Source organism: Aethina tumida, chromosome 1 (genome assembly GCF_024364675.1).
Source record: "Aethina tumida isolate Nest 87 chromosome 1, icAetTumi1.1, whole genome shotgun sequence".
NCBI classification, from domain to species: domain Eukaryota; kingdom Metazoa; phylum Arthropoda; class Insecta; order Coleoptera; family Nitidulidae; genus Aethina; species Aethina tumida.
In genome coordinates, this window is record NC_065435.1 from 79,332,764 (window position 1) to 79,358,164 (window position 25,401).

The 25,401-nt window shown below is 31.1% G+C and overlaps 4 protein-coding genes across 5 annotated transcripts; 1 reads left to right on the plus strand and 3 right to left on the minus strand.

Moving 5' to 3' along the window:
* Positions 1–11,573, minus strand: LOC109608340 (uncharacterized). Its single transcript, XM_020024764.2, has 3 exons — positions 11,244–11,573; positions 6,905–7,057; positions 1–445 (listed from the first exon to the last, which is right to left on the minus strand). The coding sequence occupies exons 1-3, from the start codon at positions 11,400–11,402 to the stop codon at positions 356–358; spliced, it is 402 nt and encodes a 133-aa protein (XP_019880323.1). The 5' UTR covers positions 11,403–11,573; the 3' UTR covers positions 1–355.
* Positions 2,465–3,295, minus strand: LOC126264254 (uncharacterized). Its single transcript, XM_049961172.1, has 2 exons — positions 2,897–3,295; positions 2,465–2,833 (listed from the first exon to the last, which is right to left on the minus strand). Exons 1-2 carry the CDS (start codon positions 3,263–3,265, stop codon positions 2,573–2,575), a joined length of 630 nt encoding a protein of 209 aa, XP_049817129.1. The 5' UTR covers positions 3,266–3,295; the 3' UTR covers positions 2,465–2,572.
* Positions 11,574–19,665: 8,092 nt separating the features above from the next.
* LOC109608397 (calpain-7) lies at positions 19,666–23,306 on the plus strand. Its single transcript, XM_020024827.2, has 7 exons — positions 19,666–20,613; positions 20,664–21,069; positions 21,130–21,360; positions 21,417–21,658; positions 21,717–21,922; positions 21,989–22,430; positions 22,478–23,306. The coding sequence occupies exons 1-7, from the start codon at positions 19,874–19,876 to the stop codon at positions 22,611–22,613; spliced, it is 2,403 nt and encodes an 800-aa protein (XP_019880386.1). The 5' UTR covers positions 19,666–19,873; the 3' UTR covers positions 22,614–23,306.
* Positions 23,270–25,345, minus strand: LOC109608109 (scoloptoxin SSD14). Of its 2 annotated transcripts, none has more exons than XM_020024569.2 (7): positions 25,219–25,345; positions 24,970–25,172; positions 24,717–24,921; positions 24,425–24,622; positions 23,952–24,377; positions 23,616–23,897; positions 23,270–23,556 (listed from the first exon to the last, which is right to left on the minus strand). In XM_020024569.2, the coding sequence occupies exons 1-7, from the start codon at positions 25,335–25,337 to the stop codon at positions 23,322–23,324; spliced, it is 1,668 nt and encodes a 555-aa protein (XP_019880128.1). In that variant the 5' UTR covers positions 25,338–25,345; the 3' UTR covers positions 23,270–23,321. The 2 variants fall into 2 exon arrangements, with proteins under 2 accessions (XP_019880128.1, XP_049817160.1); XM_049961203.1 differs by having other exon boundaries at positions 24,970–25,161; positions 25,219–25,279.
* Positions 25,346–25,401: the final 56 nt, after the last annotated feature.

Sequence of the window (25,401 nt, forward strand, 5' to 3'; positions counted from 1 at the left end):
ATTTTACAGTATAGTTAAAACTTAGTCTAAAGTAAACATCTATGATAAGAGAAATTAACACATGAACAATATCAATTCCTGTTACCCAGAAAAATATTTGAAACACTATTTAGATGGAATAAACGAAAATATAAAACACACATACATTAGAATTTTACTAGTAGAAGTATTTTGGTAGTTTTATAGAGCCAGTCGAAAAGTTTGCAGTTATAATCTATCTTCAGAAAGTTTGTTATCGTGAACTGAAGTACATATATTTTACAACCGAGCTTACATTATCCGAATTGCATAATTTAAAGTCGATTTTGGAGTTGAATGAAGTGTAATTAAGCTTCTCGATAAAAGTAGGTCGATATTAAAAACAAGTGACCGCATTGAAGTAACATCTCCAGTAGCGTCCTTTTTGCTGGCCGCTATTTGTATGACCTCTTCTCTGCAAATCCATCTGGAAATTAAAAAAAAACGTACGTCAACTTTTTAATCCAAATATAATACGATAAGAACATGTTTCGCCTTGACACTTTCAAATTTCATTTGACAAGGCGATAAAATAAAAAGTTAATTAAGTCAATGGCAAAAATTTATGAAATTTTTCTTTGCTTTTCCTGTTGTTTTGTTTGTTATATTTAATCGCCTGACAAGTAGGTCAAGATTTTATTTACTTCGGGACATGTTTTGTGTACAGATTCAAAGGGATTGCTAAAAAATTAAAACATATCTGTTTTTATCTCAATTCATGTTCATTTCATAAAATGTGAACGGACTTCATTTTACATTTTTACAATTGAAACATTCAATAAAATTAACATGCACAAAAAAATATGTTTCCCATGTTTGCGTAAATATTATTTTTTTATCAAATCAAAGCAAATATCTCATCATAAAACAAATATTTAATATTGGTTATGAGAGATTTTACAAATTTATTTTTAATCCCAACAAAATAACATAACAATTCATATTCATTCAATTTTGTTATGATTTCCTAAAACCTAAGTTTAATTAAAATAATCCAACGAGTCGATCATTGTTAATAGTTAATTTAAAATTTGAATTAGCAGAAAAGCTAGAAATCTGCCCAAAATTAATATTAAAGTTCCTGTTGTGTGGGTTGTTTTAAATTAACCCCATGTAAATAATTTCGCGATAAATAAAATAAATAGCGTTGTAAAAAATGAAAATTAATTACATCGTGTTTTAAATCAAAATTTAATGGTTGCTTGCAAAAAATTGTGTTGTATTAAGATTAATCATCCAAACGATTAAAAATCTCGTCCTGTATCACTGTCTCATAGTCGTGGATTATAATATTAGGTTGTACATTTATTATACCTACCTAACATAAAAACCGATACACCCTCATAAATACATTTTTTTTTTTTTAATCTAATCGCTCACAACAAAATTTGTTTCACAAATTGTCTTTGATCGTTCATCGAACTAACAAAAAAAGGATGCGATGAATAATTGTCGGGCGATCAATGTCTTTTGATCTGTGAAATTAATTTTGTATAAATATAAAGGAGTTCAATTATTTTCTTTAACACAGTCAATTAGAAGTCGAAATTGGAAACAGTCCATATAAGCAGAAAATTCTTGTTTGACCGTTTTTGTTTCATTAAATATTGATTAAAACTTTATTAAGGAACGTTTAAAATCAAGATTCGATGGAATGAAACAGGTAATGATTAACCTGTTAGTTATGCACATCACAGATATCATGTCAATTATCACATTTGTTTTAATCTAGTAACTTTAATACACACAATACATAATAATAACATTAGTTTATTGTCATCAAATTAAATATGAAAATACCAGAAGACAACATACAAATAAATAAAATTGATGTAAATATTCTTTCACAGTATTACACTTAAAATTGGTAGATATCATTGAAATGTAAATATATAAATATATTCGACGAACAAAAAACATACATAAGCCAATAATGAAACTTCCTCTTATCACATCATAGTTTAAAAGAAATCGTAGTTCATAAACTCTTCCAGGGAATTGTTAACTTTTTGGACTTGTTTCTACTGACACACTTAATATTTCAGATATTTTATTAAAATGTTAAAATAATCAATCAAATGTTGAGTAGGTTAGATTAGGTATAGTGTTGTTGGAAATAATCGGCAGCCATAAACATATTTGCGTCTAAAATGTATGTACATCATATACAGCCAAACATGTTCTGAATTGTATTCTTTTACAATTTAAGTATTTTTCCGAGTTCGGAGATGTATTTATGTTCATCATCGTCTAAAGCATCTATTGATAAATTAAAGGTTAATTTTTGTAGTTCGGTTATTTTACTTCTTTCACAACTATACAAATTTGAAAAAAAAAAAGCCGTGGTTGAACAATACATGTCGTAGTGAGTACATGAATTTATACTCTTGGAAAAAATTATTCACTTTATCAAACTATTTATTATTTTTAGAAAAAACAAATAAAATTGTAATTGTATTGGTTTATTAAGTAAATATTATATTAGTCTAAAAAACATACATACAATTCCTAGTACGTGTACATACATAGTATCCAGATACTATACAAAAATTAATTAACAATTATAACATTTGTAACAAGTCAACAAACAAGAATCAAGGACTCTTCGCACCGATTGAAAACTGACGAAGAATTTAGTCGAAACACATTCAATAATATCCATCATAACCTTCTGTTCGGCATTTAGATTTTGCTTCTTTTTGCCATTTAACTTCATCCCCCAAAGATTTTTCCTCGCATCTGGTTTCCTAAACGAATTAGTGAAGTAAATCTTCAAGTCATTAGTCGCGTTTTTGTAATCGTCCCAACGTATTTTCTGCATGAACAAATTTTTAGACAGTGTAGTACCATACGAACCAAGAATCACTTCATTATCTACCACTGTAAAAGGTAATTTTTTCTCCTCTCCAATGTCCTCGTCGGAATCTTCGGACTCTTCCGAATTGTCGTTGGTCGTGTCAACGGAATTATCAAGGCAAGAGTCATCAACAAAATCCACATCATCCGCGTACCTTCTGCAAGCCGCGCATTTGTTGCATGGGGGTGTTTGTTGGCGCTCCAAATACGCCCAGATATCCCAGTTGCACGCCGCCATAGCTTTCAACACTTGACGCGATTCGTAGGTAACCAAATGTCCATCGTCAGTCGGCTCTTCGTTCAAGACGTGTTTTCGATAATATTCACGCAGATTGTCCAGCAAATGGTCGTTTAATAAGTTTTTCCTGCGACGCTGTTGAACGTTCGCCATTTTGTACGAAGGAATTACAACTGTTGTTTTTATGAACTTATTCGCATAAAAACTTCCTATTAAGATATACAGCTTGAAATGATTATTTAAGATTGTGTTTAGTCTTTTAAACATTTAATATCAAGATGACAATTAAAAAGAATCTGACAGACGTAAAACGTAAATTTGAAGTTATTTTGAAATTTACAGCGAAATTAATGAATTTAATTTTTGAACTACCGTTATACACAAATCACAGTAGTTTGCTTTATCGCCGACATCGCTTCGAACACACAAAATATGAATATAGTCAATTTAAATGACCGAAAAAGAAATGGTAAAGAAGTCGAATAAGTTAATTTCGCTGATAGTAAATATTAAATTGAACAAACACATAATATACATAAAACATTATTAAAATATAAAAAGGAAAAATAGGATTTGACATATAAACAAATTAGCATGTAACAGTTACCGTTAATTTTAATTGATTAAAATTATATAATTATTAATGAACTACACAAATAAATTTGACATTTAACTTGCAAAAGCACATAAACAAAAATTTAATCTTGTAACTGCGCCATCATTTCGTCAATTGCCCTCAATTGTTCATTCAACATCTGCACGTCTCTAAGCATGTTCTTCACATCATCATCAATGTCGTCGTCGTCCTCAGTAATTACTACTTCGCCATCATCGAAAAGTATGCCTCTATCAAGATTTGTGCGCGGTTCAGGGACATTAAATCGTGTAGTTGCAGTTCGCAACTTAAAAATTCGTTCATCACTTGTCACAGAACCGGAAATTGTAGACGATGGCAATTTGATTCCGACTCTTTCAAAATAAGTGTTAAACCACTGATCCGTGTCTTTCTTCATTAATATCCGTTCCAAAAGTTGTTTAATTTCAATTATTTGATAGTTAGGCGTTTCTCTTATACGTGCAAAATAACGACTTGTTAAAGATTTAGAACGTGAATTTCTACATACACGATTTGTATGTAGGATGGCCTTATTGATGATATTTAAGTTGATGTTGATTCTTGTGCTCTGGTCAAAAGGTACAAGACCAACACGTTGGAGACAAACTTGCTGGAACTCTTGGTCGTCTAATTTCAGTTCATTTTCCTCACGAAACAAGTTTTCGTTATCAGCCATTGGGACATCGTCATCTATTACAATCTCATTTGTTTCCATTTTTACTTGACCTTTAACGAATTACTCACAAATTGTAATGTTAAGAAAACTGAATGCGTATATTTTTTCCACAACGAGTTTTGCTACATACGCACTTGAGACTTCTTCTTGACGCTTTGTAGCCTTTCAATCTAACAGGGGCTTAAAAATTAATGTTCAGGTGTTGTCGTAATAAAATTAATGGTTATGTTCTAATAACTATTGTCTAAACTTTTGTTTAACGGTCTACAACGTAACCTTAAAAACCAAGAACACGTTCCGTTCCCACAAACTTTCGTCCATCTGTGCTAGTTAATATATTATCAAAAATAATAACACAACAATTAAGGTAATAATCCATTTAATTTTGAGATAATAAAATTAACAATATCAAAAACTTAGAATAGAAATGGATGGAACAGAAATGAAGATTAAAGAACATCTTGGTGTAATGGGGTCGCAATCGATAAACCTTCAAGATGAAACCGACAAACCGGAATTCAAACAATATCAAAAACTTAGAACAGAAATGGACGAAACAGAAATGAAAATTAAAGAACAACTTGGTGTGATGAGGCCGCAATCGATAAACCTTCAAGATGAAACCGACAAACCGGAATCTAGTGCAACATGTTCGAAAAAAAAATCACCAAAGAAAGGAATAAATCTGAAATGGCCCCCAAACACAACGGCTAATCACGTCGCAAATATAGTATCAAGGTATCCTCCAGAAAAACAAGAAGCCATGAAGGAAGTTTTGAAAAAGATGTGGATCGCAAATGAAGCATGTAAAGAATTTCTGGAGCATATCAACAATAATTATAAACTATTAGAAGGATATGACAAAGTTGATATTGATATGCTGATTTTGTACAGTGACATTTATCGGCTGCATGATCAGTTAAATGACATTTGTAAAACAATGATAGATGATTAAAACTTATCGTAATTTTAACATATGTATTATGTTCGTTTTTAATCTTGTATTATGTCGTTTTTATACTATTAAATGTAATTATTTTCTATTTGTTTAAGTCTAATTTGGATAACCTCACTAAACAAACAAATTAAATAACTTCAGTGTGTATATTGTAACAAATTTTGTATAAATTAATTTTTTGTATAAAAATTTTTATTAATAAAAATTATGTTTTTAAATTTTATTAATTTTTTCATTTCCTCTTCATTTGTAGCATGTCTCTGAAATTGAGATCGTTATCATATCCGAGATAACGAAGAAAAGAGCACAGGAGGAAAACATTATTAAAAAGTTGTCAAGAAACCTAGAAGAGTTGTCAAAAGAGAAGACGGTTTTGTGCCAGGTTGCCAATTTTGTTTTATATTAAAAATATGACTTCTGCTAAAATTGTATTACCAATTTTCAAAACATATATTATTTATTATGAACGATATTATTGAGAAAAAATCAGAAATCAACATTTAAATATTACTATAATTTTATTACATTCTTAATTCGTTATTCAGTTGTTTAGCACAGTTCTCTTCTGAAACCGAGAAATTTTACCTTAATTGCAATTTTGATACATGCCACGTAGCCCAAATGTATAATATCTAACAAAATCGCGGCTAGATATCACCAACATTGTACATTCTCTACATGTATGTAGAGATGGATGTAGTTTATCCACAATCAGACTAGTAGGTTTTATACTGGTTTGACCACTTGTCAAACAGGGTGTATCGGCTTGCCTGCAGAACAAGTGCCATTGACTACCACCTATATATACAAGAGCAACTGAATGGTATCTTAACAACGATTATACAGATCTCAAAAGTCATATATGAATATATTAAAATAAAATTACAGTTTAAATTTTGTTGTAATATTTTTTTATATGTTTATTGTATCAATAAATCTTCTAAAATTATAATATCTTCGTCATAAGCAACAATAGAAATATCAATTTCACATTCATCAACATCTTCTAAACCATTTATAAAAGTACTATCATTCCCACATTCATTCAAGAGTGATGATGGTGCTTCTGGTGGAACATCTTTTTTTTCACTTGTTGTAACCTCGTTATCGTTCACATTTTCTTGCATTTGTTTTGAGTAATTGTGATCCAAAAGATGGATTCTGCTACGTTGAACCATTGTAGTTGTATTGTATTGATTGTATCGAGTGTCAGTCCTCTACAAGTGTGCAACAAAAATAGTGAATGCTTTTATATAATTCACACTCACAGGTAAAGTGCATCAAATTCATAATCGTATTACAAAGCTTTAATCGCAATTTAACAGGTACTCGTTAATCGATCATTCAGCAAATCGAGATTTAATGTTTAATTCAGCCCACATGTAAATTAATAATGACAGGCAAAATGAAAATACAGTAAAAATAATCTGAAGTCGCTTTTAGGCGCTTTTAAGATAACAAATAACGTATGTCTACTTACAGATCAAATGTTCCTTTCGTATTAAGTTTTTAATATAAAAAACGAAACAGTTGTCTACTTACTGATCTAATATCCTCTGGGGTCATGTCCGCATAGGTCTTGGACAAATAATCCTTGTTTCCCGCGTATTCCTTCTGCTCTTCGTCGATCGCCTCTTTCAGAGCCACCATTAGCCTGTTCACCAGTAAAGCGGTCCGCTTCTTCGGCACAATCATCTATAAAAAATATAAATAAGTCTTTTAGTATTTGTCTGCCATAAAAATAATGAATAATCAGTTCAAGATTAGATTTCGCGTCAAAGTTGCCTGCTACATTCGCTTGTTATTAGTATAGCATATAGTATTTCTCGGGTGCCACGCGCTACTGGTTTTTTTCTCGATTTAACGAGGGTAAACACGGTTAAATTGAACATTCGTTTTTTTCGTTAGTTGATATAGAGGAAGTTTCCTAGTTGTAAACTGACTAACTATTTTCTGAGATTTTTATAAAATGCATGTGCATCAAATTATATGCAACATATTTTTTATTAAAATTAACAAGAAAATTAAATTAAAGTCTATTTCACTAATTTGATTTAACATGATTTAGGAAAAATTATGGTTAACTTATATATTGAGTTGTTCGGAAAGTAATTTCGTTTCATGTGAGAGTTTCGAGAAAAATCCCAGGCCTTTCAAGTGGTCGTAAACTGTTGTTGTTATTCGCCGGTTCGCTTCAACCGGCCTTCCCGAACGTGGTGCATCTTCGACATCAAAATTACCGGATCGAAATTTAGCGAACCATTTCTGGTACTGGCGTACTGTCAACACACTTTCTCCATACACATCGGTCAATTTCTTTCTGGCTTGAACAGCATTTTTACCCTTTCTGTAGTAAAACAGTAAGATATGTCGAAAATGCTGCTTATCGTTCTCCATATTTAAAAGGGCACCATCCAAAAACTCCTGTGTAGAATTAATTGGAATTTTTCACACACAAGCTTTGCTATATGAGCTCTCAATGCATATAAAATATATACGGCTTAAGTGTGAAGTTGGGTGAAGGGTGCAGAAAAATACAATTAAATCCTCTGTCGGGAAAAACGAAATGACGAACAACCCAATTATTATAAGTTTCTTTTAATATACAATACACTACAAATCCAAAATATTAGATTACATTTACTTTATTTATTAAAATATATTTAAAATCATTAAATTATAAATTATTAAATTTTTAAAAATGTTTCAATAAAATTAATCAAGTCAATAATTAATATAATAATAATAATATATTTTATATCAAATTTTTTGAATTTACAAAAAAAGTAGTAAGGTTTTAATTTAAAGCAGTTTATGATTATGTCTCATGTAAATTGATTTTGGCAAATAGAAAAATTTATTTAAGACAATATTATATCAAAACAAATCTTTTAAAATTATAATATTCTTGTCATAAGCTACAATCGAAACATCAATTTCACATTCATCAACATCTTCTAAACCATTTATAAAAATACTATCATCTCCATATTCATTCAAGTGTGGTGATGGTTTTTCTGGTGGTTCGTTTACATTTTCTTGAATTTGTTTTGAATAATTGTGATCCAAAAGATCTTTCATTAAAATCAATCAAATCAATAATTAATATAATCACAATATATTTAAAATATGAAATTTTATTGAATTAAAAAAAAAGTATCTTAAAAGGTAAGGTTTTAATTAAAAGCAGTTTATGATTATGTTTCCAAGTAAATTGATTCTGGCAAATGGAAAATGTTTCAAGCTTATGTTGAAATTAATTTTTTAAACATATCAAATCAATATCAAACATTGATAGAAATAAATTTATTTTAGACTAATATTATATATTGAAATCGCTAATATTACTTTTAAATTCATTAAATGTTTATAAAATAAAAATATTTTATGTACGATTTAATTATTGTTTTCCCTACGGAGTGAAAATTGAGAGAAATAGACAAGAATGCGAATTCACTGCAAATGAAATTAAAGCCAGAATTTTGGGTAAGTTTGCCATTAAGGTATAATAGCAACAAATGCATGTACTCATGAAATTCACCATAAGGAATTTTAAATCAGCACTAATTAACTCAGATATTCAACTGTAGGCTTACAAATGTCATTAAACGCAAAGCCTCCAGAAATTTCTTGTTCATATGTTAAACTGAATAAACACACACATGAATATAAAATGAAATTAATATTAATAAAAAATGTAATTTCCAAAAAGATGGATGAAAATAAGTCATCGTCCATATTAAAGAAGGTAAATTACAATCTATCTACAATTTTATTTTTCCCCCATATCCGCATATCCGCATATCCGCATATCCGATATTCGCGGGCGAAGTGCGAACGCAAATGAATCCGATACGTTAATCGAAGAACGCATCGTACATATTCAAATTGTCAATAATTAAACGCCACGTTCGATAGTACACATAAGCGCCATCGGGCCCCCATCGTTTCGGGGGGCAGATCCGCGAAACCATTTAGCCGAGGAGCGACACTAAAAGCCACACTCTTCTCACGCTGCGGCATCGCACGAAATTGCATTAGCCACCCACCGCTACCGTCAACCTACTCCCGGACCTGACCCAATGTTTTTCTCTGGTTCTTTGTTTTTTCTGCGAATGCCGCTCGACGTCCCGGAGCTCCACGTTGCGACAAACATTACACAAAATTATTAGCTTAATAACATGCCGAAGGTAAATCGTTCGATTCGCTCAAACGTTTGTGATTGTGATTAGAAATTTGATTATCACCGGCAAATTAAGCGTGCAATCGCCGCAAACTAATAAGCAAAATGGTTGTTGGGGTGGCAATTACACCAATGCATAATTTCTGTCTACGTTCTGGTCGATGTTCACCCTTCTGTGTAGATCTGTCGCATCTCAAGTTGAAATAATACAATTATTTATGCTTTGCCTGTATACACGTGATGATACAAAGCGTGATCGATGTTTGAAAAAATGGGACTAATGTAAATTTAGAAATTTAGGCCTGAGTTCGATATTCTAATATCTTGAAGGATCATCAAATAATATTTTACTTTTTCCATGTGATTACTAAATTATTATTTTTTAACGATTTAAAACCACCAATCTCAAGTTCTGATTAAAGTTTTTCACAAACATTCCGAGTTAATCCTTATCCGTCTTAAGGAACTTGTATTTAAATTAAAAAACGCAGACAATGACGTGCAAACTAAACAACAAGTATCAGAGAATAATCTTTGATAACTTGTTGCTTTCATTCCATTCTTCCAAAGTTAGTTAATTCACTATTATAACAATGGATGGACCTACTAGAGAATATACAAATCTCTTCTGTTAATTTAATGTAATACACATAATACATATTAATAAAATTAATCCAAAAATTGCATATTTATGCACACAATTACAGTAATTAAATTCGTTACCTTGCATTAATTCGAACACGCATTGTTTGTGTTTATAAAATTAAATTAATCCACGACACAAAGATTAACCGTAAGATTATCTTAGTTTTGTTTATTTTATAAATTACTTCAATTTATTATTAATAAATATAATATTGAATTTATGTCTTTGTTTTATTTAGAAAATTTGCATCTAGAAATATTTTCTGTTTACGTGTAGTACCCAAATTTTTATTAAAAAATAAAATCTCTTAAATAAATAAAAACTTTGATAATGCAACTAAATAAATAGTAAACATATGAAAATTTTAAATTGCGAAACGTGCGTTTTTCATTATTTGAATTGATTCAAAATGGAAATTGAAAATGTTCACTATATCTGATCAAATGTCTCCAGAGAATAAGTGTCAATACGTCACGCGAATGTTAATTATTCTTTAATTAATGATTTTTAAAAACTATATAGTAATTAATAATTGTATAATGTGTAATTATTATTATTATTATTATTATTATTATTTCTTTAAACTATTATAATTCTTCATGAATGGAAATATATACGTAAATTATTTTTGAAATGATTTTACTTGTATTCTTGCATTCATTGTATATTGCTTTGTCAAAAATTTTTAATTAAATTTTTACTGAAATATAAATCAGATTAAAAATTAAAAAATATATAATGTATTATTCTAAATTTACATCTTCTTTAACAACGTTTAATTAGTTTTCTGTCAAAGAAATGAGAAACTTGCGCATTCGCCATTTTCGTGATATATATTTTTTATTAATTGTGTTTAATAATATTTTTGTAAATGGCAAAGTCGCAACTTTTAAAATTATTCATGTGAATGAATATTAATGTTATTAATTTAATATTGCGTTGAAATGAAATTATTTGAACAATAAAATAAATTATTAACATATTAAATTTTTGCCAATTAATCAATTAGACAAACGGAATATAAATAAAAATGATAAAAATTAGGGACTTACAGGGTACTCATCATATTTGACGCCAAGCTGATAATCCGGATAGTCGTCGGCCCCCCTTTCGACGGCGACACTCCTCCTCTCTACCCCAAACCCATGTCCCAACCCGAAAACACCGGCCAGAACAAAAATCCCAAAAACGGACAAACAAATTCGATGCATATCGTACGTACTTAACGGCAACAATCAAACTAAATCGACATAACCATATTTCGACGCGGCGCGCTTCGTTTGGTGTGCCTCCTGCGTTTGGCCTCTTGTCGTCAATTAACGTCGGTGATTGTGTTGATTTTTTTGCTTTTGTCCTGGTTTTTTTCTGGTGGTGGTGTTGAATTGGCGCGAAAACAGCTGCGTTGTGGGATAATGTTATTGTGAACTGTGCCGCCAGAAACAACGTGCAATGCTTTTAAACCCTCGTTTACCCCCGCTCAACGCAAACGCGTTCCAAAGTGGAGGCGAGCCGAAACGTGGGATGGACATGAGGAACAAGGGATGGAGATTCTATCCTTAAATTTATTCTTTTAATAAATATTGAATTCAACACACAACACAAAAATACTTAAGTTTTTATAAATCAGTACATTTTTTTCGTTTTCATTTTTTTCCTATAATATTTAAGTGAAATGCCAAAATACTTGTACTTTCAAGTAAAGTTTAATTACGTTGGATGAAAAGGACGAATTCATTTGATTATTAAAATAAAATACGACTAGGTATATATTGGATTTGAAGGTTTTAAAAATATTAATGGGATTTTATCATTTCGCTTTCATCATTTTAATATTTTAATTAATTTTTACGTTTAAATAATAATAATAATAATAAATGTACAATTATTTTCAGTTACTATTGTATTAGTATTTAAATTATTATAATTTCTTTTCCAATTTATCGATGGATATTTTGAAAAGATAAGTAAGATAGAAAATTGTTTTCGCCAAATGAAAAAATCCATTTTTTGAGTCTCAATTTTCCTAATTTTAAATGATAACATTAAGAATTGCAAAAAAGTTGTGCAACCAAATTGTACTCTAATTGTATGTCCTCTTAATATTTATAAAACTTTTGAATTGATAAAATACAGAACTTTTGCGATTATTGTACAAGTGAAAATAACAGAATAATATAGGAACGCTCATATAAAAATAATTGTTTTTCATATAATGAACTCTAATCGCTATTATAAACTTTATTTCTAACTATAATGATTAAATCAGTATAAAATACTATTGTTTATATAATTCAACTACGTTTTAGAGAATTTAAACCTTCCTTTAACTTTAAAGTTCTGTATTTTATCATTTCAAGATTTAAATTATAAAAGGAAATCGATTTTTGAGCAAAAAACAATTTTTAATTTTTTTCAATGTGACGTACCGTTATAAAAAAATTCCTGAAGCTCATAATTTTATCGAAAATTGAATGAAAAATTAAAAAAAAAAAATAGTATTTTTTTATATTTTTGTCGTTATCATAACATGGTTAAAAATCAAAATTAAAAAAATAACCTAGATCAATCGATTCACAAGGTGCTAAGAATGAATTAATTTTATTACTTAGGAAACAACATTTACATAATTCTACACATGTTTCATTATTTTTTTTATTTGACTCATACAAATCAGCGAAGACAAGACAATAATTTGAACAATTTACTTCGAGAGTTTCATTAAAAGATAAAGTAAACACCGCGTTCCGACAATGTGAAATTACCAGAACGACTTTGTATTTAGATTAGTTTAATGTTTTAATTTATTTAATAAAGCAGTTACGTACTTTCAGTAGTCGGAAAAGTTATTAATCACTTTTAATTATCATATTTTTTTATGGAGAATCAGTTTCGCTTCCCTTGACAGTTGCAATGCGTGCGTGTTAATTCGTCGGTTAAAAGTTTGGTAATTTCTCTAATGGATTATTTGCATAACGTTCCATGTTTGAAATCTCTCGAATTGTAGAAAATGGCAAATTTATTATTTGTAATGTTGCATCAAGGTTGGTTCGTTTCAAGCTTACATTTTTGAAAGGTAATTCATAAATTTTTCTAAGACGTGTGATACTTCAAAGTGTATGGGAAATTGCATTTCTTATTACCTCTTTACCTTTCCGCCCGCCTTTATGTTTTCCATCCTTAGTCATACACGAAATATTTCGAGTGAAACAAACAAATCTCGTTTGCGAAAATTCAAACACAAAAGGTTACAATACCTGTTCAACACACACAGTTATTATACATGTATCAAGTGCATTTGACTGACGGTTTTTCATTGTGTGTTTTATTTATTGTATACATTCCTTAATGATGCATCATTTCTTTTTTACTCATCATTAATTCATACATTTAGTCGTAAAATCTATTAATTACTCACAAAATATTTGTTATAATTTAAAAAACGAAAATTTTTTATTTATCCAGAGTTAATGTTATTAATTTTCAATTTGGCATACTTATAAATTAATAATGTAATAGATAAACACTTTTAATATACACACTACATTAAAAACTTATAATTAGAAATATTTTACATTCATTTAAAATTTTAATTCAATTACTTAAAAAATTCCATTCATTATTCGAAAATTATTAAAGTTATTTCGGTTGTGAAGTGATGCAAAATTCCGACGTTCATTAGTGATTTGCGTACTGAATTAAGTAAAAATTTAGCTATGTCATCATCAACAATTTAAAATTTCGTGGGTGATGAGAACCATACAGCGAGTAAGCTTTGCCTTTAAACATTCTAATTTCTGAAATATTTCATCTTCATTTACATCATTTTAATCAACATAATAAATTGATTATATCCAGTTGATTATGCATCTAAAGTAAAATAAAGTTAGATAAAATTAGAACATAGTATTGAGTTGTTTATTAAGTGATTATTATGCTTTATGGGTTACAAGTAAATGGTGTTTTATGGCAATTTACTCTAACATGAAAATACGTTTTATTTCCTAACATTAAACGTTTTTATGGTACTATGAAAATGAATTAATTTTATTGCGGTTTAAATGAAACAAAATTATTCTTTATTTCTTATTCCTTCTGCTACTGTTTTTCGATTAACACGATAAAAAAATCTTTTTCTGAAATTAGTTCCTACCAGAAATTACCAAATTCAATTTTATCCTATAATCTTACAAATCCAATTAAGTTTAGTAAATTGAAACCAGTCACATAAAATTAATTAGTTCAATTACCCTGCAACCATTAACAAACCTAGATAATACTTGTTAATAGGCTTTTCAGTTGCAAATTCTGAAATAACAAGTGCCAATTTAGTGACTAGTTCAAAGTACTAAATTATTCATTTGTGGGAATGATGGTATTACACTCTCAGAGTGTAATGTGTTCAATGACGTGGGATATATTAATTCACAATGTCAGCAATTGTTTTACAAGATTTTCTTCTCAAATAACGTTCAAAAGTTTAATGTTTTGTAACTTTATCTAATATTTATTAAATTTAAACTAGCGTATTAATGTAATATTAGTTCAATTCGCCCCCTTCATCAATCCCAGTTAATCTGAGCTCTGAATGTTTGTGGTGGCGATTATCAAGTCCGAATTTTCCTCTTCAGTAAGGTCAAAAGAATTAGGAAGCTAATACATTTCATTAATGTTTTCAGTTCTAGGTAATCGTCACCTGCCAAGTTCTTTGGAGACGCGCATTGTCAGCCAACACAGCCGTACTTCAGATCTAAGAATAATATCGATATATATTTGTCTAGTCATATTCCCTAAGATAGAGTTAAAGAAGTTTTGTTATTTGCAATACCTTGTCTAAAACATTACAGAGCCTCCTTGGTATGGAATTAGTTCGACTGCTCAGTTAATCTATCTTGTTGATTTGACCAATTCTGATCTGTGTGAAAAAGAAGACATCTATCGTCTTTCCAATCGATGTGCTCAGTATTCCATTCAAGACGATGATAATGTTGCTACGTTAGTAATCTGCTTCAAATTGTTTAATCACAAATATTAATGTTATGAGCCTGCTGAGAGAGTTTCTTCATACAATTAATGTGATAAATCGTTTCTGGTTATCATTAGTAATCGTAGGTATTTTTTTTTTTAATTTTTGAGTTGGTGAACTCCAAGCTGAGCTGCAACGAGAGCTTGAGTGGGGCCCTTATCAATTACAGTTATTGTTTCAGCCCGGTTTCGATATCAATTGTCGGTACATTTTAATTACCACAATACAAAACAGAATCGGAAGGCGTGTTAATGTAACAATGTGGAAAAATCATTTATAAGTCGCAAAACAGACTAAATTAAAAAAGTGCTACAAAAATATGATAAAATACCATTTTATTACAACTGACCAATACTAAATAAATTTCACATAAATAAATAACACCAAAAATCCTCTTCTTTTGCATGAACTACCACTTAAATTTAAAAATAAATTACTAAAAAAAATAATTTTTATTAAAATTAACAATCAGTATTTCCTCCATAATAACACGAAATAATTTATTAACATAAGAAATTAAATAAGTCTGGTTACATATTGTTATATATGTTGCAGGGCGGTCAGGATTATCGGCCATTTCGAATATTTTTTATAAATGACACACAAAAAGTCCTTACAATGTAATCAAACCTACAGGTACAGGATTATAAGCAACAGTCAAACATTTCAGAGTCGTATGAAATGTGATGATCCCGACGGTTATGCCAAACCAGGCCAAAACTTCGACTCAGCTTCTCTGACGGAGTGTCCGTGTCCTCGCAGGTACTATATGTATGCAACAAATAGTACTACTTATGTTTTACATGTACCCTCAGACATACATATATAATATATACAGTAGGAAAAGCGCCCGACCCGTCTGAATTTAGAGAGAGACATCATGCATGACAGAGACAGTAGAAGCCTGTCCCATAGTGAGAGACTTACTGTCTCTATTGCACTTGATGTCTCTTTCAGGATTCAGATGGATCAAATTCTTTTTGTATTGTATATCAATCGAAAACCGTTTGACCTCTCAAAATTCAGTAGTATCGAAGGCTTTCCAATCGGTATACAGCAGCGTTAAAAATAATAGCAGTGCCATTTGTTTGAATAAAGAAATATTTACTTTACTTACAAGAAATATAATTTTTTAATACATATTTAACTGTACAATAAACAAACTATAATAAATAAATAAAAAAATATATTAACGACACTTGATTTGACGGTCTTATAATACCTATGAATATAAAATATAATTAATAGATAAATATTGAAAAATCAGATAACAAAAAAGTATAATATAATTAATATTTTGTTGCAAAACCTTTATGGCATTGAGTCAACTAATTTTTAAAAAAGTACTTTTCGAATCGATAACCATGTTCGCTCGGCTACATTCCACAGTAAATCTTTATTTGTTATTTTTTGACATATACTGCCTTTTTAATGTCAAAATTTTCTAGCGGGATATGGTCGGAAGATTGAGCGGGACACTCCAACAAAGTAATGATATGTTTTGGTCGTTATCCTGCATAAAACCCAAAGCAGAGGCATTTCTTCTTCAGAATAAAGTATTACAATATTCTCCAAAATTTTTACATAAACTTGTTGATCCATTATGCCCTTGATCCAATATATTGGGCCTGTACCCCGCGAGTTGAGTCCACCATGCTTTACTATTTTGAAAGTGGTCGAAACTTCATATTTTGTGGTCGTCTTAAATAATTTTTGGTGCCAGAGGAAACATAATTCTACTTTAATTTCATCAGTCCATAACATACTTCGTCATTTTGTACAGGCCAGACTAAATGTTCTCCGGCAATCTGAAGCCTTTCACGAATATGCCTTTTATGTAATAGTGCAACTTCTCTTCATGTTCCGGCATGAAGATGTACAATCAGAAGACGTCGTTTAATTGTACTAGTGATAACAAAAAGTGAATTTGAATTTGGCTTGCGAAGTAAACTAATCAACTCTAATTTGAATGGTTATTTGCCAATCTTGAATATCGGTAGTTTTTCACTTGCTTCCACGGCTCTCTTCTGTTTGTTTTCTTGTCACGACATTTCTAATCATCTTAGCAGAACATGGCAACGTTTCCAGAATGAACTTGTAAGTTTTTCCACCGCAAATTAATTTTTTAATTTGTTCTCGCTTTTCTAGAGTACAATGTTTACCACGACCCATTTTTTATTACTGAAGCCCATCAAATTTATTAAATTATTCAATTAACATAAATAAATTCATTTAGTTTTTATGATTTACAATTATTCAAGGAAATTACATACAAGAAATGGTTTTATATCTTTTAAATACAGAGGGGTCTATCTAATGTATTTATGTAGTTATAATATATTTATTGCTATAATTATACAATATATAGAAAAAAAAAATGAAAATAATATTTTATTTTTATTTACGCATAATTAACAACATACTTACATTTCGTATGATCAATGCTTTTGTAATGTAATTTTAAAGTGAAAATACACATTTATTTAATTTCTTATGTTAATAAATTATTTCGTGTTATTACTGGTTGACGCCATTCATATAAAAAAGAGATGAAGTATTAAAAATCTTTCCATAACTGAATCCACCAGACACACACACGACCAAGTAATTAATGAAAGTGAAAAATCGGGAACTTCGTTTGTGTTGATATTTGAAGATATCTCATTGGCTATAGGCATGCATCAGCTTCCCTAATACTCGAGATTTAATTATTAACGAATTGGCGCGAAAAGACACATCTAAAAGTGCCTATTGGAATGTTTTATTAATTTTCGATACGACTCTTTGAGCAACATACGAAATATTCACGACATCACTTTAAACAAAGCTCTGTTGTAATAAACGATACGCATAAAATTCAAACAGTAACTGAAATAATGTATAAATACGAAAATCAGGGGAATATGAAAGAAAATTATGCAAATTTTAAACTACTATTATATCATTATAATATTTAATTAATTGATAAGGAATAAATATTAAACTTGTCGACAATTCCATTCCCATTATTGCAACAATGTAGATATTAATCGAAGTTTTACTTACTTACGATCATTAAATTTACGTTTTGGAACAACGTAATCATTAAAAATTCAACAAGACTTTAATTGGCACAGAAAGCGAACGCATTGTTCACAAGTATCAAAATTTGTTTAATAATTGATTCACAACTTAAAAGTTCCTCATTCAACGGTCAATTTCTCCTTAATTGTAGTAGACGTTTCGGCTGAGCTGGATTAAATTAACGAGAAGATAAAAAATTCAGCACAAGAGGCTAAGCTGCACTTTGTACAAAGTATCTTGCTTTATTAAAGCCTGGTTTATATTTTATATTTTTTGAATACAATTTTATTTAGAGAGATGCATGCACCATTTAACGACAGACAATAGGTACGATGTTTTTGGTTAATACGGTCATACGTTACGGAGCCAATTTTTGGAATTGCCCGAATGTTGAGATGATCCTTGTGAATAAATAGGATGTTTAATATCTGTCGTGTGGTTTCGCATATTTCAGAGTGAGTGGGACTCTAGAAAATAAAGATCCAGGTCGTTTGGTAATATTAACAATTTATATTTGTACTGCACTTGTTTCACAATGGATTTTGTGATATATTACACGTGTCGAATATATGTAGGTAATAGTATTTAAAGTATGATATACGACTGAAAATTGCTGCATATCTACTACAAGATCGAATAAGATTTACGAGTACAAATCTAATAATGCCCTCTGGATATCAGAATATACCATAGGCAACAGAAAATGGGAACGTCATTGAATACATATATTTGATTGGACCTGAATCTTCGTTTATTCAGACGAATGATCAGTCACTTAATAAATTTTATTGAAATAGCAACTATTATTTTATTTCCATATATACATTACACATCTCATGCTCCACCGCATTTACGATAACACCCACTCGTTTTTATGTATTTATGTGACGAAAAATTTGTGCCGACATGGACTCGACGTTAAATTTTTTACGTCCGTTACAAACGATTTGTCATCCTGAGAATCCTACAAAATTATCTTTATAAGTGGCTTTTGTTAAAATATAAAAAGCACACATTTTGAAAAATGCGACTTTCGATAAGTGGAGAAATTTTATTAATGGTATTTTTTACGTCGCGTTTTATAATTTCAATATATACATACTGACAAAAATTATTATTTACCTTTTAAACCATAGAAAACCTACATACCACACTAAATTTAATTGAAAAAATCAATCAGTTACAATGAAATAATCAATTTTATTAGGATTATCACAAAAAGTGGAAAAACATTTATGCTTTCAAGTAGTTTGTTATTGGTAAATAACGTTAAGGAATTTTGTAACTTCTTGTAGGCACCGGTGCCTACGTAAATTAGTTCCAATATACCCATAACTTTGTTGTCAGAAACTGACGTTAAATGTTTTGTGATTAACATTTACCACAACCTCAATTTCAATTATCAAAATAATTGTATTGATTGGTTTAATATTTACCAATTTTATCGTAAAATGAATTTTATACTTTTAAAAAAGTTTTACCAATTAATACAAATATAACCTTTTTGTGTTACAAGTATATCTCTGGGTTACAATTGCTTATAAATAATTCCCATTATTTACACGAATTATCAATTTACATTCACATTGTAAAAATATGTCAACGCATATATTGGATACGGCGGTTGAGGCGGCCAAAAAAGCAATACAATTTGATCAAGAAGGTCTAATTGATCCCTCAATTTACTATTATGAGGCAGCAGCGAGAATGTTGGAAGAAGTCTCTATCAGTGAACCGGACAAGGCTGAAGCGTTCGAACCAAAAATCTCTGATTATAAAAGCAGAGCTCAGGCACTTCGTGATAGTAACAAAACAAGCGGTTTAATTAAAGAGGATGAAAGTGAACAGAGAAAAAGGCAATGCTATTTTCTGATGCAACAGGCAATAGCAAGTGATGAATCTGGTGACAAGGAAGATGCAATTGAAATGTACACACAAGCAATTGAATATGCCACCCAGTATCCAGATTTAATGCAAAGTGATCTTAGAGCTCTGGTGTTGCAGGCTTTAGACAGAGCTGAAATATTAAAAGGTATTAAGAAAGAAGAGACAACTGCGCCCAATTCACCAAAAACAGCAAGTCAGCACAATGTTTCAAGTACTAGTCAAAGACCAACTTTACACAGAGGATCCAGTGCTCACTTACAAGTTTCTGGGGGTGATACCTATTCAGATGAAGAGAAAATGGTTTTACTCACAACATCTAATATTAATGGAAGACAGTATGTGCCTTTCATGAGTGTGGATTTAAACGAAAAATTCCAATATTCAATTCCATTCACTGATAAACATGGACATTTAGCTTTGTCCAGAAAACAGAAGGAACAATGTGTTGGGTAAGCTATTATTAAAATTATAGCAGTACATTTTTTGATTTCTTTTATAGTTTTGTCAGGCCATCAGAAATCTGTGAACAACCTTGTATAGTTTATGGAAATGTTCCAAACTACCTCAATATAAAACAAACAGTCATATCAGACTGTTCTTTTGTGGCTAGTTTGGCAGTCAGTGCTTTATATGAGAGAAAATTTGGCAGAAAACTAGTCACAGCCATTATCTATCCCCAGTCAAAGGACAAGAAGCCATTATATAACCCATTTGGAAAGTACATGATTAAATTGCACATAAATGGAGTGTCCAGGAAAGTTATAATAGATGACAGCTTTCCTGTGGACAGATATGGTAGACTATTATGCTCCTATTCCAGTGTCAAAAGTGAATTCTGGATCTCACTTTTGGAAAAAGCATACATGAAAGTTATGGGTGGGTATGATTTTCCAGGAAGCAACAGTGTGAGTGTTATAAATCTCATTTGGTTTATTAACAGACTATATGTATATTCTGCATTTTAGAATATTGATTTGCATGCTTTAACTGGTTGGATACCAGAAAGAGTTGCCATAAGGTTGAATGAACCAGACTTTAACAAAGATACACTTTTTGCATCCCTCGAGTCTAGAATGGCTAAGGGAGATGTTCTGGTTACAGTTGCAACAGGAGAGTTGTCTGATCTTCAAGCTGAAAGATCTGGACTAGTACCAACTCATGCTTATGCTGTTATGGATGTTAGAACCATCAATGGAGTATGTTATTTACAACTTCTATAAAATACTTTGAACTCTTACTTTTTATTTTTTAGAAAAGACTCTTGAAACTTAAAAATCCTTGGTCACACCTTAGATGGAGAGGAAATTACTCTGAACTTGATGTTAAACATTGGACGCCTGAACTTCAATCTCTTCTCGATTATGATCCAAATAGTGCTGCACAATTCGACAACGGTGTATTTTGGATTGATTATGACAGTGTTTGTAACTTTTTCGACGTGTTTTACTTGAATTGGAATCCTGAATTATTTCAGTACACCTACTGCATTCATCAGTATGATTAATTGTTAATCAATTATTACATAATGAGATTTAAACTATTTGAATTTTAGATCTTGGGATGCTGGAGAAGGACCAGTGAAAGATTTATATACTGTTGCTGCAAATCCTCAATATTCGTTGGACATATCTGGGGAAAATTCTGGGGCTGTTTGGTTGCTATTGACTAGGCATATCACAGATATTGATGATTTTAGAGAAAATAAGGAATATATTACAATTTTTGTCTACAAAGGTGGAAAGAAGGTTTATTATCCATGTAAGAATCCAGATTTTCCAGGAGTTACGAAACGTGTAATATATGTTATTATTATTATTATTCTAGATGATCCTCCACCATATATTGATGGTGTAAAAATAAACAGTCCTCATTACACAACAAAAATTATTTTGGGACCTGGAAGTTCTAGGAAATACACCATTGTTATATCACAGTATCAAAAATCAACAACAATTCATTACACTTTGAGAGCTTATGCAACATGCCCATTCACGCTAACCAAGATCAGAAACCCCTACACTCAAGAACAACAAGTAACAGGAGAATGGAAAGGAATAACAGCTGGTGGTTGTCCCAATCATCCAGCATCTTATCCCAACAATCCTAAGTTTAAAATAGATATTGATTCCACATCAAACAATAATCAGTTATTGATAGAATTGAGAGGACCTAAAGTGTATCAAATGGGTATAGAAGCAATAATTCAAAAAGTCAATGATGAAACTGTAACGGCGCCTTTTAAATCTAAATCTTCTGGCCCCTACAGGTAATTTTATCAGAGGTAGAGGAAAAAAATGTAAATTCTGTTTTTAGGACTGGATATGTCATTTTAGAACTGGATAATATTCCAGCGGGAACGATAAAGATAATTCCGTCCACATTTTTACCAAACCAGGAAGGGCCTTTCATTATAAATGTTAAATCGTCAGCTCCAATTAAAATTTATTAAAACGTTACCATTGATAAGCTGACACTGTGATTGAATGTTATTAGGTTGATGCAAAAGTAATCTCGATTTTTAAACATTAACTTTAAAGACTATATTTTTTTTATAATAAACTTTATTAATCGAAATAAAAACCATTTGAATCGTTCAACTTCTGCAGAGTAGCTTGTGCAACGTGCGGCCGAGCGTTATTATGGAACAGAATTGGTCTGTTGATCAATGCCGGACACATACGTCGGAGCTTCTGGTACAAGAAGTAATCGTTTCATCGAAATTCAGGAAGCTGTAGCTGATAAGACCGGCGGCGGACCACCAAACAGTCACCATGATCTTTCACCACTGCGGAATTTTTTGAACCACCATTGTGCCATACGTTCATTAGTGGTCCCTGGGCCTAACGCATTGTTAATGTTACGAGCTGTCTCGGCAGCTTTTTGTCCATGCCGTTTTGAAAGTCCTAAATAAACTAGCGAGTAAAGCTGTCAGATATAGCAAAATCATATGTAAAAGTAAACAATATAAAAACGGAAATTATGTTTGCAAACTTAATATGATTTACACGTCTAAACAGTTATTTTCATATTTGTTAAGTTTATTAATGTTGATGCTTGTTGTATTATTTTTGATTTTATAATGCTTTTGCATGCTTTATAATACTGTATCTTTGATTTATTTAATAAAGTTTATAAAAAAATACATATACAATGTTTTTTATCGCATAATTTTCGTAACACCTCCAAATCCATCACGACGTTTGTCACCATAGGGGCCCACAACTCCATTCAGGTATTCAATGGCTGTAGCACTTGAACTTGACGGTATGAACAAATCTCGCACCCTAAACGACTTCAGTTGTTCCACATCGTGGCCAGTTGCCTTTAGAATATCAATATAAGGGAAACCCTCTTCATAATACAGTTTCATGGGCATCAGTTGATGGTGTAGTCTAAAAATATTTGTATGAATATTTGTGAAAATTTGTATGATAAAATAAAGCGTATTTGCCTGTGACTGTCCATAGCGGTTTGAAGAGATTTTTTATATAATATTGTATCGAGGATGATTTGTGAAATGGCGGTGATGATTTTTGGTCCTCCGGCCGAACCTATAATAAGTCGAATTAAGCCGGTATTTTTGTCCAGGATAATTGAAGGGCTCATGCTAGATAACGGTTGTTTTTCCGGTTCAACGTCGTTTTTTGACGTAGGATCTCTTGCCACATTAAAATCCATCATGTGATTGTTCAAGATTATACCAGTTGAACGAGATGCAAACATTGCCCCATAACTAAAAGAATTGTGATTACAGACCACTAAAATAATTAGAATTAATACAAATTACGCTGAATTTATGGAACTAGTGACACAAACGGCGTCTCCATTTGGTGCTAACACGCATACATTACAAGTACCACCGCCAATATAAGAACTGAAACATTCGTTGCTATAAAATTCCCGATCCGTGTGAGTTTTCTCCATTTGCATTATCTTATTTCTGATATTTTCGATACAAACTGCGTCCATATGATTGATACATTTTTGAACAGTATGTTTTTTAGGTCCCTCCAACAGACAACGGAAACCAAAAGCGTGTTTCCAAGTTTCGACGATACGAGGCCACTTGACCGAAGGATCATCATTTTCGTCTCTGGTACCAAAAATCACGTTCAGAATTAACTGAACCACCGCGCCGGATCCCGGTTGAGGTGGTGAATGCATTAGCAAATCATTTGGCAGTTCGGACATAACTGGATCAACCCAAGCAGTTCTAAAAATTAATTTATAATGACTGTATTTATCAAACGTGTTCTTTACTTATAAGTTTTCATATCTTCAATTGTTAAAACTCCTCCTTCATTTTGTACATCCTTGACAAAGTTTTCCGTGAGTTCTCCGTCGTAAAGGACTTTAGGACCTCTACAAGCAATTTGTTCTAAAGTGTTGCCCAAGTTTGGCCTTAACATGAGATCGCCGGTTCCCAAAAGCAGCCTATCACCTTTCGTAAACATTTCCCTGTAACAACAACAGCAATGCTAAATTTGTCAAAGGACAATCACAAGTTTTGTGTTGGAAATAGAAAAATCATCTAATACTTGAGTTTAGGTACTTAAGGGTGGGTGACAGCATGATTTTGTTCTTCATTAATTCAAGGAAGGAACCTCCATATCTAGTAACAGGTATGCCGTTCTTACAATAGTTAACAGCAGGCTTTAGAACTTGACACCAATCCAGTTTACCATATTTCTGATGGAGATCCCAATAACCCATAATTTCACCAGGTACACAAACAGACAATCCACCATTCAATGGAACTAAAATATTTTAAATTGAATCTATTTTGATCTGTTTACTCATTTTACCTTGTTCATCAAACATATCAGGTGTAGCTCTAATTGGGGCATACTCTCTAGCATTCAGGCACTCGATTTTTTTCGTACTATAGTCGTAATATGTACAAAGAAATCCACCTCCCAGTCCCATACTTTGAGGATTACATATACCGTCCATCAATAAAGTGCCAATAACTGCATCCGCTGCAGATCCACCCTTCTCTAAAATTTCTCTACAGATTTAGGTGAAAAGGTTGGCCCTTACTAAAGTTGTCTTACAAGCCAATTTTTACGCTTAACTCAGAGTTAGCGGCAACAGCCCCCACATGTTTAAATTCAGATTTGTTTTGTGAACTGTTTTCAGGAAGTGGGACCTCATTTTCTCGCTCTTCGCTCATGCCTTACTTTTAAAAATTTGACAGCATACTAATCAAATGTGACAAATATAATAAAACTCAAAAA